Below are 17,113 nucleotides of genomic sequence, written 5' to 3'. Positions count from 1 at the left end.
AACTGAATAGCAGGCAGCACCGGAGGATTTATACACGATTCTTTTCGAATTAGAGAATAAAAAACGAGAACATTTCAATGGAAACAGTAGGGGAAATAACAAGAAGGTACGGATATTCTCTGCATCTCCATTTTACCATTTAAATAAATCGCTCTTATAAGGCATTGTCTGGGGTCGAAACTATAGGAATGATTTCTCTTGGAAATGAGAGATAATATAAACTGGCTAGTGAAATATCAAATATTTTACTGTTTGATCACCTCTTGGGATTTTGTTTATGGCCAGATTCGTTATTCTGTACCCGAGGAATTGCAACTGGGTGCCTTTGTTGGGAATATCGCAATTGATTTGGGGTTTGATTTAAAGCAGCTATCAGCACGCAAATTGCGGGTGGCGCCCAGTCCGAGGAAGCAGTATGTTGACGTCAATTTGGAGAATGGAGTTTTATTTGTGAATGAAAGAATCGACAGGGAACAGCTTTGCGGACCGAGCCCTCAATGCGTTTTATCTTTCAACGTTGTGCTTGAAAATCCCCTCGGTCTGCACCAGGTGGAAGTGGAGGTTCTTGATATAAATGACAACTCTCCCAATTTCCCGAAAAACCAGATCCGGCTGGAAATCTCAGAGAGCAGGGCACCGGGAGCGCGATTCCCCCTTGAAGCTGCGCATGATCCGGACATTGGGACTAATTCCTTGCAGACATATCAGCTCCTTCACAATGAATATTTCACTGTTGATGTACAAGTACACGATGGCATAGGGAAGTTCCCAGTATTGGTGTTGCAAAGGGCATTGGATAGGGAAACGTTATCGACCCATAGGTTAACGCTACTCGCAGAAGACGGCGGAGTCCCGGTGAAGTCGGGCACGGTCCAGGTAACAGTCACAGTGAATGATGCGAATGACAACCCTCCCGTTTTCTCGCAGTCGGTTTATAAGGTCAATCTGCTAGAATCAGCTGCCATAGGAACTCTGATTATTATCATAAACGCCACTGATTTGGACGATGGTCCGAATGGAGAGATAACGTACGCCCTCAGCAGCCACAATTCAGCTGCAGTTCGTGAATTAGTCGCTGTAAATTCCAAAACTGGGGAAATCAGACTGAAAAGGCAATTGGATTATGAACAAAGCAAAACATTTATTATTAATCTTGAAGCAGTCGATAACGGCCCTTACCCAATGCCCCAGCACTGTGATGTCTTGGTGGATGTTATTGATGTGAATGACCACGCTCCCGAACTGTCGGTGACGTCCATCACCAATTCTGTGACAGAAAATGCTCCAGTGGGAACCGTTATCGCCCTTCTCAGTGCGGAAGATAATGATTCTGGGCAAAATGGGCATGTAGAATGTCGAATTCCGAATAATCTTCCCTTTAAGTTAGATTCCCCTGTGAAGAACAATTGGAAACTGTTTGTACAGCACGTGCTGGATCGCGAGACTATCTCCAGCTATGACATTACTGTGACTTGTACGGACGCAGGGACGCCTCCCCTCACATCCAAGGAAACATTTCAGGTGGAAGTTTCAGATGTAAATGATAATGCGCCCAGTTTTACGCAGTCTGTATACACGGCAAATGTTATGGAGAACAACGTTATTGGGGGATCCATATTTTCCCTGACAGCTTTTGACCCAGACAGAGGACTGAATGCTCGACTGAAATATACTATCCTGAATTCATCGCTAGCTTCTTATGTCTCCATCAACTCGCAGAGTGGTGTCATTTATGCTCAGAGATCGTTTGACTACGAGATATTGAAAAATTTCCGGATATACGTTCGGGTGCAGGATTCAGGAGTCCCATCCCTCACTAGTAATGTTACAATTGATGTTGTTATCCTTGATCAGAACGATAATGCCCCGGTGATCGTGCATCCTGTGCCCCAGTATGGGTCAACAGTAATGGAGACAATAAGCAGATCTGCTGAACCTGGATATCTCGTTGCCAAGGTCTCAGCTACTGACGCCGATACTGGGCAGAATGCTCGTCTGTCTTACCACATTTTTCAGGATACCCATCCCGATCTCTTCACTATTTCAGCAGACACCGGTGAAGTTTGGACTATCCGTGATATTCAAAACAAAGACGCTTCTAAACAAAGGCTGGTGATTGTTGTGAACGATAGCGGAACGCCCTCACTGTCAGCCACAGTAACCATAGTAATATCTGTGACAGGTAGTGAAACGATATCCAGCGCCACAGGTCTAAGTGAAGATCGTGAGCTCTCTCCTAAACTGAACTTTTACTTAGTCATAGCGTTAGGGTCCACATCTATAATTTTCCTCGTAATTTTAATTACTCTTGCTATTAAAGTTCATAATAACAGAAACGGAATGGAATGCCAGTACAATATTTGTTGCTGTATGGAAACAAGCAACTTTCTAAATGGAACTCAGAAGGCCAGTAGAAGCCTTCAGATTCCACCGAACTATGTTGAGGTATTTGGAGGTGATCCACTTTCTCAGAGTTTCCGTTACGAGTCGTGTTCGACTTTGCAGTCTGTCAAAAGGAACTTCACGGCCGCCCACAAGCATGGACCATCTGCAGGTATTCCCTTCGCACAGCAGGAACCTCTTGAGAAAGAAAGTGCAGGAATGGTAAAGCCTGAAATCTACAGCTACCATACAAATAACGAGGTGAGTTAATTCGCAAAAGAAAAGAAAGCGTTTTGTAAATTTGAGGGCTTGTAATAAATGGGTAGAAATTATTATCTATATCAAAATGTTCCTTTGCATACGAATTACGATTCTCATGCCTACCTGCAATACATTCATGTTTATTCTATGTTTTCATGATTTTGTAAGATTATGCGTATTTTCAATGCGTTGCTACACCAGTTGCTAGAATCTCTCGTGATCCTCTTACGACTTTCTTTCCAATTGTATTTTATCGCATTGCTCGTTGAGGGAGATGTGGTGTTAATCGGGTCTATATTTGCTACACGTTTTACTTTAACCTTGTTGAAGTGGACTGAGCAACCAGTTGAACGTGTTTGCTATGAACACTTCATTTGAAAGCAGCTGTGCACCACAAATTTCTATGATCACATTTTAGTTGAAAGCCTGAAGGGATAATAAAGGCATTTGTTGCTGAAAAACGAAAACAAAAAATGAACGCTATATGCGGAAGATAACCAAAAAATAAGTAAGTAGAGCGAGAACCAAGGGTTCAAGTTCACAGTCGATAGTCTTATATCGGACGTTATGTAAGGTGAACAGGATGGGAAATTATATTTGCATTTTCTCCATTAGTGATGCTAGATATATTGAGCATTTCGATACACTTTATTTTCTTATTTCATTTCGAATTATCTAAAGCATATTATGAATTGCCTTCAATCTAGAGCTTCTTTATGCATATTATGCAGCTCTGACTGTATTGTGGCAGTCGCCTATCCATTCTGTGGGTGAACATTCCAACGAGGTTCTGGTTAACTCCTTTTCAGCAATGGGAAGTCTACGGATAGGTCCCAAAACCCATAGGAAAAAATAAGGTTGCCTCTTGTAACAGCCAAATTAAGTATGCAGCTAGTTCACAATGTTCTGATAGATTGGATATATTGTGAGGTGCAACATGGAATTTTGTCGTACATTTACTTCTCCCTATCAGCTTCATTTCTTCGTTGATCAGGCCTAGGAGAGAATTTGGAGAAATGTCATTGGATTATTCCATTGAGTTTTTAGATGGAAGAAATGAACCTACACTGCATTTTATGTACCGCAAATCAGGATGAAATTTTTCATCTGAATGCTATTGTGTATTCCGGATGTTCTGTTATATTTCCAGGGATTCGGAAAATATTCCAGCAAAATACTGATCTGCGGCTTCCAACTGGAAGTTCCTAAATGCCAACATTCTTTGTCCTATCAAAACTATAGTATTTATGTTGTTAACTCGGTAGTTTGCAATACATAGTGAAACCCATATTAATAGTTTGTGAATTCAATGACGGCAGTGGGATTTAATTCGAGGAGACTGTTTGTAATACCTGTTGCTGGAGGTATTCAATACCTTGTATTTCAATGATATATAAGTGTTTCTTCAGTCAAAAGTAAAAATAAAGCATCATGGTATATACATTTTTCTTTGTAGGTACCAGACTGCTTGCTTGTCTAAGGGATGTTGCATATAAATTAAACTCATGTTGTCATTAGTATATTTTCCTCTAATTATATTGTGTTGACATTTTAGAAAGTCTTCATGATGGCAGACTCCAGGAAATTGCTTTGGAGTTATTTTCGTTTGGTGATTAGCATTCATCAACTGTCAAATTTACGCTTCAATGTATCGTGGCAATGGGTCAACATCATCATCATCGGGTGCCATGCCCAGTTTGAGTTTTGACTGCCATGGCCCACACACTCTTGCTTCGGGTCAAGTGGATCAATTCATTGGTATTCATTTCCAGTTCTCTGGCTGCTGTCTCCATTGGGTATCATAAGCAAAATCAGTGTTTCTCCACGTTGCTCCTGAAGATGTGGTGGGGAGACACCTTCGTGAATCAGTGCGACACTTCTGTTGATAGATCTCCCTTACATTTATTACATAAAACTTCCTAAAATTTAGATCCAGGATCAAGTGAAGGAATTGTGATATATGGTTTATGATAAGTTAAGCGTGTACCAGGAATTAAACTGGAGAACTTTAAAGGAGCTGGGCTAGTACTGTTTTTCGCCTCAGTAGACTATAATTCTAAAATTAAGTCCCAATTCATTTCTTTAGTAATAGCAATAGTAATAGCAGATGCAGGAAAGGCAAGCAACACACATAAAATTCTGGAGGAACTCGGCAGGCCAAGCAGCATCTGTGGAAAAGTTTATGGTCGACGTTTCGGGCCGAGACCCTTAATCAAGACAGTTGATGAAGGGTCCTGATAAAGGGTCTCGGCCCGAAGCATCGACTAGATCTTATTTGACGGAGATTGAACGCTAGTCATGTTGGCACTGTGGTTTATATTTTACTCAAAGGTAAATCATTAGCTCTTTGCGTAGGAAAAAATCACGGAGAATGTTTGCATGATAGCACGTAAATTAAGAAAAGCTATCAGTAAAATCTGATTTATATAGCTATTTTTCGAGGATAGAAATATTTTTCCTTATACAAATGAAAATATTACTGTATTGGCATATTTGTTTTAAACTGATGTTTATTCATCTTGATAAAGCAGATCTATATTCGTTTTTGCTTTGGATTTTGTACAAAGGATGGGTTGACTGGGTGTTACGTGAGAATTAATTAACAGCTGGAATCGACTATCAGATCAAGATTTTAAAATTCACATAGATCCTATAAGTAATGTGAGGATCAGCAAGAAGAGATACTCGGTTGAATTTGATCATTATTCTCCAGGGTTTATCTCGTGTATGATATTTAAGATCTTCACTGCATCATAGTTTTTGAAACTAAGATTCAGGAACAAAATTTCCGCAGAAATCAGAATCATCTTGATTTATAAATTAAATTTCTATTGTGCACCATTAAATGTATGCGCCAAATTAAACACTTCTTGCTTTAAGGATGAGCTGAATTCTAATTGGTCAGATATGAATGCTATATAACCCACCAATCAGAAGCTGAGTTGTGACTGGTGATCCGCACAGCCCCCTTCAATACACAGCCGCCATCGCTTAAGATCAGTCGCCGTGAAAACTGCCTTGCCAGCAGCACTGGAGGATTGGAACTCGGTTCTTTTCAAATTGGAACAATATAAGAACATTTCTAAGCTAACAGCAGAGGATATATCAAAAAAGGTACGGATATTTTCTACGTCGCAGTTTCCCATTTAAATAAATCGCAGTTTCAGGGCATTGTCTCGGCTGGAAACCATTGGAATGATTTCTCCTGGAAATGAGAGACAATATATACTGGCTGCTGAAATACCAACTGTTTTACTGCCTGTTCACCTGTTGGGATTTTGTTAGTGGCCAGATTCGATATTCTGTACCCGAGGAATTGCCACTGGGTGCCTTTGTTGGAAATATCGCAATCGATTTGGGGTTAAATTTAAAGCAGCTGACTGCTCGCAGTTTGCGGGTGGCGCCTAGTCCGAAGAAGCGGTATGTTGACGTTAATTTGGAGAATGGAATTCTATTTGTGAATGAAAGAATCGACAGGGAACAACTTTGCGGGCCGAGCACCGAATGCTTTTTATCATTCGACGTTGTGCTTGAGAATCCCCTCGGTCTGCATCTAGTGGAAGTGGAGATTCTTGATATAAATGACAACTCTCCCAGTTTCCCTAAAAGCCAGATCCGCTTGGAAATCTCAGAGATTATGGCACCGGGAGCGCGATTCCCCCTCGAGGCCGCGCACGATCCGGATATTGGAACTAATTCCGTAGAGGCTTATCAGCTCCTTCCCAATGAATATTTCTTTCTTGATTTACAAGTACACGGTGGTATAGGGAAGTTCCCAGTATTGGTTTTGCTAAGGGCATTGGACAGAGAAACGATATCGACCCATCAGTTAGTTCTAATTGCCGAAGACGGCGGAGATCCTGTGAGATCGAGCAGAGTCCAGGTAAAAATTACAGTGACGGATGCGAACGACAACTCTCCTGTTTTCTCGCAGTCGATTTATAAGGCCAAAATGTTGGAGTCGGTTCCCATAGGAACTCTAATTATTATGTTAAACGCCACAGATGTAGACGATGGCACGAATGGAGAGATAACGTACGCCCTCGGCAGCCATAATTCAGCTGAGGTTCGCGAATTAGCTGCCGTGAATTCCAAAACTGGTGAAATCAGACTGAAAGAGCACTTGGACTATGAACAAAGAAAAAGTTTTGTAATTAATATTCAAGCAGTTGATAATGGACATCCCGCAATGTCTGATCACTGTGATGTCCTGGTGGAGGTTATCGATGTGAACGACAACGCTCCTGAATTGACGGTGACGTCGATCTCAAATGACGTGCCAGAAAACGCTACAGTGGGAACTACTATCGCACTGCTCCGTGCAGAGGATAGGGATTCTGGGGGAAATGGACAAGTACAATGTCGAATTCCGAATGAGCTTCCCTTTAAGATGAATTCGTATATAAGTAACAATTGGAAATTGTTCGTAGACCATGCGCTGGATCGTGAAACTACCTCCAGATATGACATTACTGTGACTTGCACAGATGCAGGGGACCCCTCTCTTACATCGAAGGAAACGATCCGTGTGGAAATTTCAGATGTAAATGATAATGCACCAAGATTTACGCAGTCTGTATACACGATAAATATAATGGAAAACAACATTATTGGAGATTCGATATTCTCCCTGACAGCCTTCGATCCAGACTCGGGGCAGAATTCCCTGTTGAACTTTACTATCCTGAATTCATCTGGAGCTTCATATGTCTCCATCAACTCGCAGACTGGTGTTATCTTTGCTCAGAGATCTTTTGACTACGAGAAATTGAAAAGCTTCCAGATCCCAGTTCAGGTGCAGGATTCTGGCGATCCAGCCCTCACCAGTAACGTTACAGTTGATGTTGTTATCCTTGATCAGAACGATAATGCCCCAGTGATCGTGCATCCTTTACCCGAGTATGGGTCAACAGTAATTGAGACAATGAGTAGGTTTGCTGAACCTGGATATCTCGTTGTCAAGGTCTCAGCTACTGACGCCGACGCTGGTCAGAATGCCCGTCTGTCTTACCACATTTTTCAGGCTACCAATCGTGACCTGTTTACTATTTCAACAAACACAGGTGAAGTTTGGACTGTCCGGGCTATTGAGAGCAAGGATGCTTCTAAACAAAGGCTAATGATTGTCGTAAAAGATAACGGAACGCCCTCACTTTCAGCCGCAGTAACCATCTTAATATCCGTGACAGGAAGTGAAACGGTCTCCAGTGCCACCAGTTTAAGTAAAAATCGCCAGTTCTCCCCTGACCTGAACTTTTATTTAGTTATAGCATTAGGAACGACATCTATAATTTTCCTTATAATTTTAATAATCCTTGCTATGAAAGTTTATAACAGAACTGGAATGGGATACCAAAACAATATTGGTTGCTGTCTGGATACAAGAAACTTTCTTAATGGGACTCAGAAGGCCAGTAGAAGCGTTCAGATACCACCGAACTATGTCGAGGTATTCGGAGGTGATCCACTTTCTCAGAGTTTCCGTTATGAGTCTTGTTCAACATTGCAGTCCATGAAGAGAGACTTCACAGCCCCTCGTGGACAATCTACATCTATTCCCTACACCCACAAGAAACCCACTGGGACAGAAAGCCCTGGGATGTTATATACTGAAGTCTACAGTTGCAATACAAATAATGAGGTGAGCTACTTCGCAAAAAAAATCGTTTTTTGAATCTGGGGCAATACTTTTATTGGTACGACGTTATTATTTAGATCAATTTTTGTGCAGACTGATTTTAATCCAACTGCCTAATTTCCGTGTATTCTTTTTAATTGAATTGAATTTTGTAGGATTGCAAGTAATTCTTAACATTTTAACTATCCTGATAAAAAGCTGCGAACAGGCAGTTGAACATCCTTGTTGTGAGTACTTCTGTTGAAAGCAGATGTTCTTCCCAGATGTCTTAGGTCACTATATTTTAAAAGCCGAAGGGGATCAGTAATGGGGACATGTGAATGTTGCAAAGCAGATATCACAAAAATACTTATATACTGGATACTGAAATTACAGCGTCATCTGTGCAGCTAGATTCAAGAGTGCACCTTTCTAGTCGCTAATCTCAAAACGGAAATCAGTGACAGTTGATCAGTGTGTAAATGTATATGTTTTTCCCTCAATTGGTGCTGCTTGACGAGATAGATAATTCAATGTGCTTTGGGTTCTAATGTTGTCTCTAAATTATCCACTGTTGGGGAGCCTAGAGCTTCGTATTGGCCATTATGAAGCTCTCTATGTTGTTGGAGTTACTTGTCTAATCTAAGGAACGTGTTCTAACAGGATTCTGATTACCTTCTTCTTGTTGGTGAAAGTCTGTAGAAATCTCCCAAAGCCCATAAAAACCAGGTATATGGTCTCCTGTCACAGTCAATTTATATATTTACCTAATTCAAATGCTTGTAATGCATAAAAAGATATATCTTCATAGGGCATGGGATTTCGAGGCAATTACTTCCTTTTGCTCTTACAGTTCTTCATTGGCTAGGTCAGGAGAGGATTTGGAGAATTATCACTGGGTTGTTCCACCGAATTCTGCAGTGGAATGAATGAATATTTAAGTTATTTTATATACTGCTAACCGGGATGAAATGTGTTGAATGTTCTGGGTGATGTTATAGTTATACATTCGGGTAGTTGTAAAATATGCAATACTGATTTGTGGCTTCCATGTGGCAGCAGACTAGAAAAAAAGCCAGCTTCTGGTGTCCTTTCATAACAAAAGCACTTATGCTGCTAAATCAATACTTTTGTTTAAAAAACAATTTTGAAACACGTATTTTAAAACAAATGTGAAATGCGTGTGCTTGCGTGTAAAGCTGCCCCAACCACTGAGCATATCTACATGAAACGTTGCCATTGAAAAGCAGCATCAATCATCAAAGATCCTCACCACGCAGGCCATGCTCTTTCATCGCTGCTGCTATCAGGTAGAAGATACAAGTGCCTCAGGACTTGCATTACTAGGTTACTACCCTTCCACCATCAGGCTTTTGAACAAAAAGTGATAACTACACTTATTCTATTTCTGGAGATCCCACAACCAATGCTCTCACTTTAAGGACTCTTTATCTTATTATTTTATGCTGTCTCATTTCATGTTATGTCATACTCGGAGTTTGTGCACCTTATTTATATTTGCATTTGCAAAGTTATTCTTCATTGACCTTAACTGTTGTTCTTAGCTCAGCTAAATATACCTGCAGGAAGAAGTATCTCAGGGTTGTATGTGGTGACATGTATGTATTCTGATATTAAATTTTACTTTGAACTTTGAATAGGATGTGAATTCGAGGAGAAGGTGTTGCTGAGGGTGGACAATACCTAACAATTCTGTTATATAGGAATGCTTCCAAAGTTAAAAGTCAAAACAACAATATTGTGTGGAGCTTGTTCTATGTGGGCATGAACTGCTTACTTATCAAAGGAAGTCTGAATATAAATTAACATCGTATGGTCAACAGCAAACTTTCCCACTCCTAGTACTTTGCTACTGTATAGCTTGGGAGCTATCCGAGATGTAAGCATCCTCATAAAATCCTAAGGAACTACTGTAGAGATGCTCTGCTTTGCAGGTTAGCAATCATGAACGATCAAATTATTATTCTTTGTATATTTATGTGGGTGTCACTGGTAAGGCCAGCGTTACCCAACGCGCTTGGAAAAGTGATGAAGAGACACCAAGATGAAGCAATGTGGCTGATGGATCTTCCACAAAGTTACTGCATATGAAGTTCCAATTTTTAGGTTTACTATCAGTGAAACAATAGTGATATATGAATCCTGGACAAAGTTGAACGTATAGCAGGAATGAAACCAGAAAGTGTTAAAGTACTCCAGATTATATTCATTTTCCAGTCACTAGCGTAGTATTCTACAAGTTAATATTACATTAGAATAGCTATAGATCTGGACTAACATCAGGACAGCAAGGAGATTTAATGGCAGAGATTATTGCACTCTGGATTGTATTTTCAACACAGTTGATCACGTTAGCTGTTGTTTCAGGAATAAACCATAGAGAGATTTTACATGCTGGTCTTTAAATTATGAAAAATTATGGATAACATCTAAGTTATTCAGTTATTTATCTTGGACACAGGGGATCGAAACATATTTCCCTTTAAGGAAACGTAATTAGCATAACCTCATTCTTTTAAATATGATGGAGATGGGGAGTACTCATCCTGGTAAAACAGCTGTATTTGTCAACAATGTTCTCTGAGTAGTACTTAACAGGTAGGCACCATTGAAAAACCACGATGAAGCAAATATACTCGGAATCTGAATGCTTATAATAATTATAATCAGCAAGACGAGCTAGTTTACCCAGTTTTATTGCAATCCTGAAGGCTTTCTCTTGCAATAAATCTTTAAAATATTCAGTGTATCATTGTTCCTAAACCTACAAATCTGAAGATAAATTTTCACAAATACCTGAAATATCAATAATGCTGATTTTTATTTCAGTTGTGCAGTGATAAATATGTTAGAGCTCTTGCGCCAAATTAAGCACTTCTTGCTTTAAGAAATTAGCTGAATTTCAATTGGTCAGATATAAATGTTGTTGAGTCCACCAATCAGAAGCCGAAATTTGACTGGTGATCCGACAGCCCCCTTCAATACGCAGACGCCATCGCTTAAGACCAGAAGCCGTGAAAACCGGATTGCAGGCAGCATCGGAGGATTTATACACGGTCGGTTTCCAATTGGAAGCAACGTGAAAACATTTCAATGAACACAACAGATTGCAAAAAAAGGTACATATATTTTCTGAATCGCATTTGTCTATTTTAAAACAATACGTTGTTAAACAGCATTGCGTCGTATCGAGACCGTTGGAATGATTTCCCCTGGAAATGAGATACAATATATACTGGCTGCTGAAATACCAACTGTTCTGCTCCTTGTTCAACTCCTGGGATTTTGTTTGTGGCCAGAATCGCTATTCTGTTCCCGAGGAATTACAACTGGGTGCCTTTGTTGGAAATATTGCAGTTGATTTGGGATTAGATTTAAAACAGCTGTCTGCTCGTAGATTACGTGTGGCGTCAAGTCCGCGAAAGCGGTATGTTGACGTAAATTTAGAGAATGGGGTTTTATTTGTGAATGAAAAAATTGACCGGGAACAACTTTGCGGAGCGAGCACCGAATGCGTTTTATCATTCAACGTTGTGATTGAAAATCCCATCAGCTTGCACCAGGTGGAAGTGGAGATACTCGATGTAAATGATAACGCTCCCAATTTCCCCAAAAGCCAGATCCGCCTAGAAATCTCAGAGATTATGGCATCGGGAGCGAGATTCCTCCTCGAGGCTGCGCACGATCCAGACATTGGAACGAACTCTTTACAGACCTACCAGCTACTTCCCAATGAATATTTCATTCTTGATGTTCAAGAGCACGATAGGGTAGGAAGGTTACCGGAGTTAGTGCTGCAGAGGGCCTTGGACAGAGAAACGATATCGGCTCATCACTTAACTCTAGTTGCTAAAGACGGCGGAATCCCGGTGAGATCGGGCACGGTCCAGGTAACAATCGCAGTGAAGGATGCGAATGACAACTCCCCTGTTTTCTCGCAATCGCTCTATCAGGTCAATATGTTGGAATCGGCCCCCATAGGAACTCTGATTATCTCGTTAAACGCCACGGATTTGGACGACGGCCCGAATGGAGAGATAACGTATGCGCTCAGCAGCCGTAATTCAGCTGAGATTCGCGAATTAGTTAGCCTGAATTCCAAAACAGGTGAAATAAGTTTAAGAGGGTACTTAGACTATGAACAACGCAAAACCTTTGTTGTGAATGCAGAAGCAATCGATAATGGCCCTTACGCAGTGCCCCAGCACTGTGCTGTGGTGGTGGATGTTATTGACGTGAATGACAACGCCCCGGAGCTGTCGTTCACATCTATCTCAAATACCGTGGCAGAAGGTGCTCCAGCGGGGACTATTATTGCACTTCTCAGTGCAGAAGACAAGGATTCTGAGCAAAATGGGCAAGTACAATGTCGAATTCCAAATAACTTACCCTTTAAGTTAGATTCACCTGTGAAGAACAATTGGAAACTCCTTGTACAGCACGTGTTGGATCGCGAAACTACTTCCAGCTATGATATTACTGTGACTTGCACTGATGCAGGGAAGCCTCCCCTTGCATCCAAGAAAACAATACGTGTGGATGTTTCGGATGTAAATGACAACGCACCAAGATTTACGCAATCGGTATACACGGCAAATATAATGGAAAACAACGTCATTGGGGATCCCATATTCTCCCTGACAGCTTTCGATGCAGACTCTGAACAGAATTCTTGCTTGAACTTTACTGTCATGAATTCATCCGTAGCCTCTTACGTCTCCATCAACTCGCAGAGTGGTGTAATATTTGCCCAGAGATCGTTTGACTACGAGAAATTGAAGACTTTCCAGATACACGTCCGGGTGCAGGATTCTGGAACCCCACCCCTCGCCAGTAATGTTACAATTGATGTTTTCATCCTCGATCAGAACGATAATGCCCCGGTGATCGTGCATCCTTTACCCGATTATGGATCTACTATAATGGAAACAATAAGCAGGTTTGCTGAACCTGGTTACCTCGTGGTCAAAGTGTCAGCCACTGACGCCGATGCTGGTCAGAATGCTCGTCTGTCTTATCATATTTTTCAGGCTACCCATCACGATCTGTTCACTATTTCAGCAGAAACTGGGGAAGTTTGGACTATCCGGACTATTGAGAGCAAGGATGCTCCTAGGCAGAGACTTGTGATTGTCGTAAAAGATAACGGAATGCCTTCACTTTCAGCCACAGTAACCATAGTAATATCAATGACAGGAAGTAAAACTATCTCCAAAGCTACCAGTTTAAATAAAGCTCAAGAGCTCTCCCCTAAATTGAACCTTTACTTAGTCATAGCATTAGGAACGACATCTATGATTTTCCTCATAATTTTAATTATCCTTTCTATCATAGTTCGTAATAACAGAAATGAAGTGGGATGCCAGTACAGTGCATGTTGCTGTTTGGAAACAAGAAACTTTCTAAATGGAACTCAGAAGGCCAGTAGAAGCCTTCAGATACCACCGAACTATGTCGAGGTATTCGGAGGTGATCCACTTTCTCAGAGTTTCCGTTACGAGTCGTGTTCAACTTTGCAATCCGTAAAGAGAGACTTAACGACACCGCATACGCGCGGTCCATCTGCAGTTATGCACAATGCGCAGATGCAACCCATTGGGAAAGAAATTTCAGGAATACTAGACTCTGAAATGTACAACTGCAGTGAGGTGAGCTAATTCGTAAAAGAAATCGTTTGGGAATATTGGGCCTTTGCCTTTACTGGGACTAATTACAGTACATATCGAGGTCAAATTTTATTTATGCACGGTGATTTTCATATATATTATAATTTGCTATGTATTCATTTTAGTATAATTTTCAGGGTTTTGTGCGATTCTTTACATTTCTAATACGTTGTTGCACCGTCCTGAAAGCACACAGGATTCATTTATGACTTTGTACCGAAACGAAATGTAATGAATTGCTTAGCAGGTGTTAAATCGGGTCCTGTCTTACACACTTTATATGTTAACTGTTCCGCGAAGAACTACAGGTATAGCTAAACCCCCTTGCTGTAAGCACTTTGTTTGAAAGCAGCATTTCATCGCATTTTATTACGGCACCCTCCATCTCAGGAGTTCCTAACCTAGTGTTCATGGACCCTTCGGTTAATGGTAATAGTCCGTGGCATAAAAAGGTTGGGAACCCCTGTTTTATTTCAAGATCGATGGGTGAAATGAATGTAAATGCAAGAAAGCGGAAAAACAATAAAACCACACAGTACACTGAAAAAACGGAAACATCTACAGAGTGACGACCGAGAGTACTGCCAATGATCTTACTGTATGTCAGTCCTAAATGTGAGGGGATCGGTCTGGGAAGTTATATTTGGATGTGTGTGTGTGTGTGTGTGTGTGTGTGTGTGTGTGTGTGTGTGTGTGTGTGTGTGTGTGTGTGTGTGTGTGTGTGTGTGTGTGTGTGTGTCTGTGTGTGTGTGTGTGTGTGTGTGTGTGTGTGTGTGTGTGTGTGTGTGTGTGTGTGTGTGTGTGTAGATATATATAGGTCCTTCTTGACATGATGCGTATTTCCATTATTTTTATGTTCTTATATCACGTCCTGTTTCACAGTTGGGATCCACAGGAATTGGGGAAGGTTTGGCCTTAGATTGATTTACTATTCACAGGTTTAATTTAATATCTTTTAAGATTCACAGGAAATTGAAGCCACAGTCAATAATACTATTATTTAGAATTTTCCTCTGGGTGAAGTCATGCAATAATATTCTCCACTTTGGGGGGGATTATGCTGTGGGTGCAGTCTTCTGCTTTATGAATTTATGTACTGTTGAAGACACATGAATTGGACACATGAATTACACACTCATTGGCTACCTTACTAGGTAGCTTTTGTACCTAATAAAGTGGCCATTGAGCGCATGTTGGTGGTTTTTTGCTGATGTAGCCCATCCACTTTGGGGTTCGATGTGTTGTGAGTTCAGAAATGCTCTTCAGCACACCACTGTTATAATGCATGGTTATTTCAGTTACTGTCGCCTTTTTACCTGCTTGAACCAGTCTGGCTATCCTCCTCTGCCCTGTCTCACAGGACCGCTGCTCACAGTCTTTCTGTCTAGGTACCATATCCGATGCGGATGTTGGTGACCATGGTTTTCCATACAGATCGATCCCTTGTTCTTCCGATGACTTCCATTTCCTCGATGTATAGCCACCTCGATGTATAGCCTGACTAGGCTTTTGATGTACATAAACCGAGGGCGTCCTCGAGGTTTGCTCCCCTCGATCTTTTCAGAGAGTATGAGTGTTTCTAGTTCATCTTTCCACATGATGTGTCCTAGGAATCTGAGTTGTCATTCTCTTATTGTTGGTATGAGTGATCTAACTGCTTGGACTCTTCTGAGAACTTCTTCATTTGAAGTGTGTGTGGTCCATGATATTTTTAACATTCTCCTGTAGAACCATAATTCAGCTGCTTGTAGTCTCTTTTCCATTGCTGGGGAAATGGTCCGGCCTTCACTTCCATAAGTCAGGATAGAATAAATGTAGCACTGAAGTATTCTGTTTTTAGTGTACATGCTCACCTTTCTGTCAATTGATATGGTCTTCATTTTCTGGAAAGCTTCTTTCGCCATTGCAATTCTGTATTTGATATCTGTGTCGCACCTGCCATCACTTATTAGTTGGCTGCCAAGGTATCTGAATGTGTTGACTTGTTTGATGTTTGTATTTCCGATCTTGATCTTGAGTTTGTATTTCCGATCTTGAGTCAGCTATTAGTACGATGTTATCAGCATATCTGATATTATTTATATTATGGACTCCAATTGTGAGTCATTTGAAATCTTTGATACTTCTCAAGATATTTTCACTATACAGGTTGAACAAGTCGGGTGAAAAGACACAACCTTGCCTGACTCGTCTCATGATATTCACATACTCACTCACTTCTCCTTCTATTCTGATGGATGCTGCTTGGTCCCAGCATAAGTTTCTTAAGAAAAGTATATCTTTCCCATTTATGTAAAGATCTTGAAGCATTTCCAGGAGATCTTGGTGTCCGACACTGTCAAAAACTTTTGTATAATCGATGAAACATAGGTAGATGTCTTTTTTGTACCTGGAATGCTCGTTGGAATTGCATTTCTGGTTCCAATATTTTCCACAAAGCCGCATTGTTCTTTACTGATATCTGGTTTATACAGCGTCTTGCTCTCATCATGATAACTCTGAGAATAATTATTGCCACGTGGCTCATCAAGCTTATTGTACGATGTAACTCACATTCTGTAGCTCCCTCTTTCTCTGGAAGTGTGATGAACACTGATTTACATAAATCATCATGTATCTCCCAATGATCATAGTTTTCATTTGCTATTTCTGTTATTTTTTCTATTCCAAAATCTTCTAAGGCCAGTTTCATTTCAACAGTGATGTTGTCTGCACCATTGCTCTGTTATGATTTGTTTTATTTATGGTTTTTTATGATTTTAGAATATTAGGTCCTTCAAAAGTCTTCTTTATGTTCGGTTTTCTCCTCTTTGGTCTTCAAAATTTTATATTATATATTCTGTCCATCTGTTTAGGATTTCCTCTTTGCTCATAATTAAACTGTCGTCTTTTGCCTCGATGCATCCACTTGCTGAGCAAGATAATTTCCCCGTTAGTTCTTTAATCTTACTGTGCATCATCTTTGTTCCAGAGTTATGGGTTTGTAGCATTTCTGTCTCTGAGCATTTCTCATTTAGCCATCTGTCTCTGAGCATTTCTCATTTAGTCATCTGTCTTTAGCTTCTCTGCATTTTCTTTTTATTGTCTTATCAAGTTGTTTGTATTCTTCACTGTCTCTTGACTTGATGGTCTGTTTTTGGTGCATCAATTGTATTATGTTTTCAGG

General features: G+C 40.6%; 2 protein-coding genes across 2 annotated transcripts in view; both read left to right on the top strand.

Moving 5' to 3' along the window:
* LOC140739548 (protocadherin Fat 4-like) overlaps window positions 1–17,113 on the top strand; it is a 215,239-nt gene that overhangs the window by 64,654 nt on the left and 133,472 nt on the right. The gene's annotated exons all lie outside the window — the stretch shown is intronic.
* Window positions 11,407–15,592, top strand: LOC140739533 (protocadherin-10-like). The gene is made up of 2 exons (XM_073067933.1): window positions 11,407–13,618; window positions 15,567–15,592. The coding sequence occupies exons 1-2, from the start codon at window positions 11,500–11,502 to the stop codon at window positions 15,590–15,592; spliced, it is 2,145 nt and encodes a 714-aa protein (XP_072924034.1). The 5' UTR covers window positions 11,407–11,499.

The sequence above is a fragment of the Hemitrygon akajei genome, chromosome 15, assembly GCF_048418815.1.
Source record: "Hemitrygon akajei chromosome 15, sHemAka1.3, whole genome shotgun sequence".
Lineage (NCBI taxonomy): Eukaryota > Metazoa > Chordata > Chondrichthyes > Myliobatiformes > Dasyatidae > Hemitrygon > Hemitrygon akajei.
Note: the sequence above shows the minus strand (reverse complement) of the source record. Positions and strands in the feature narration are given on the sequence as shown.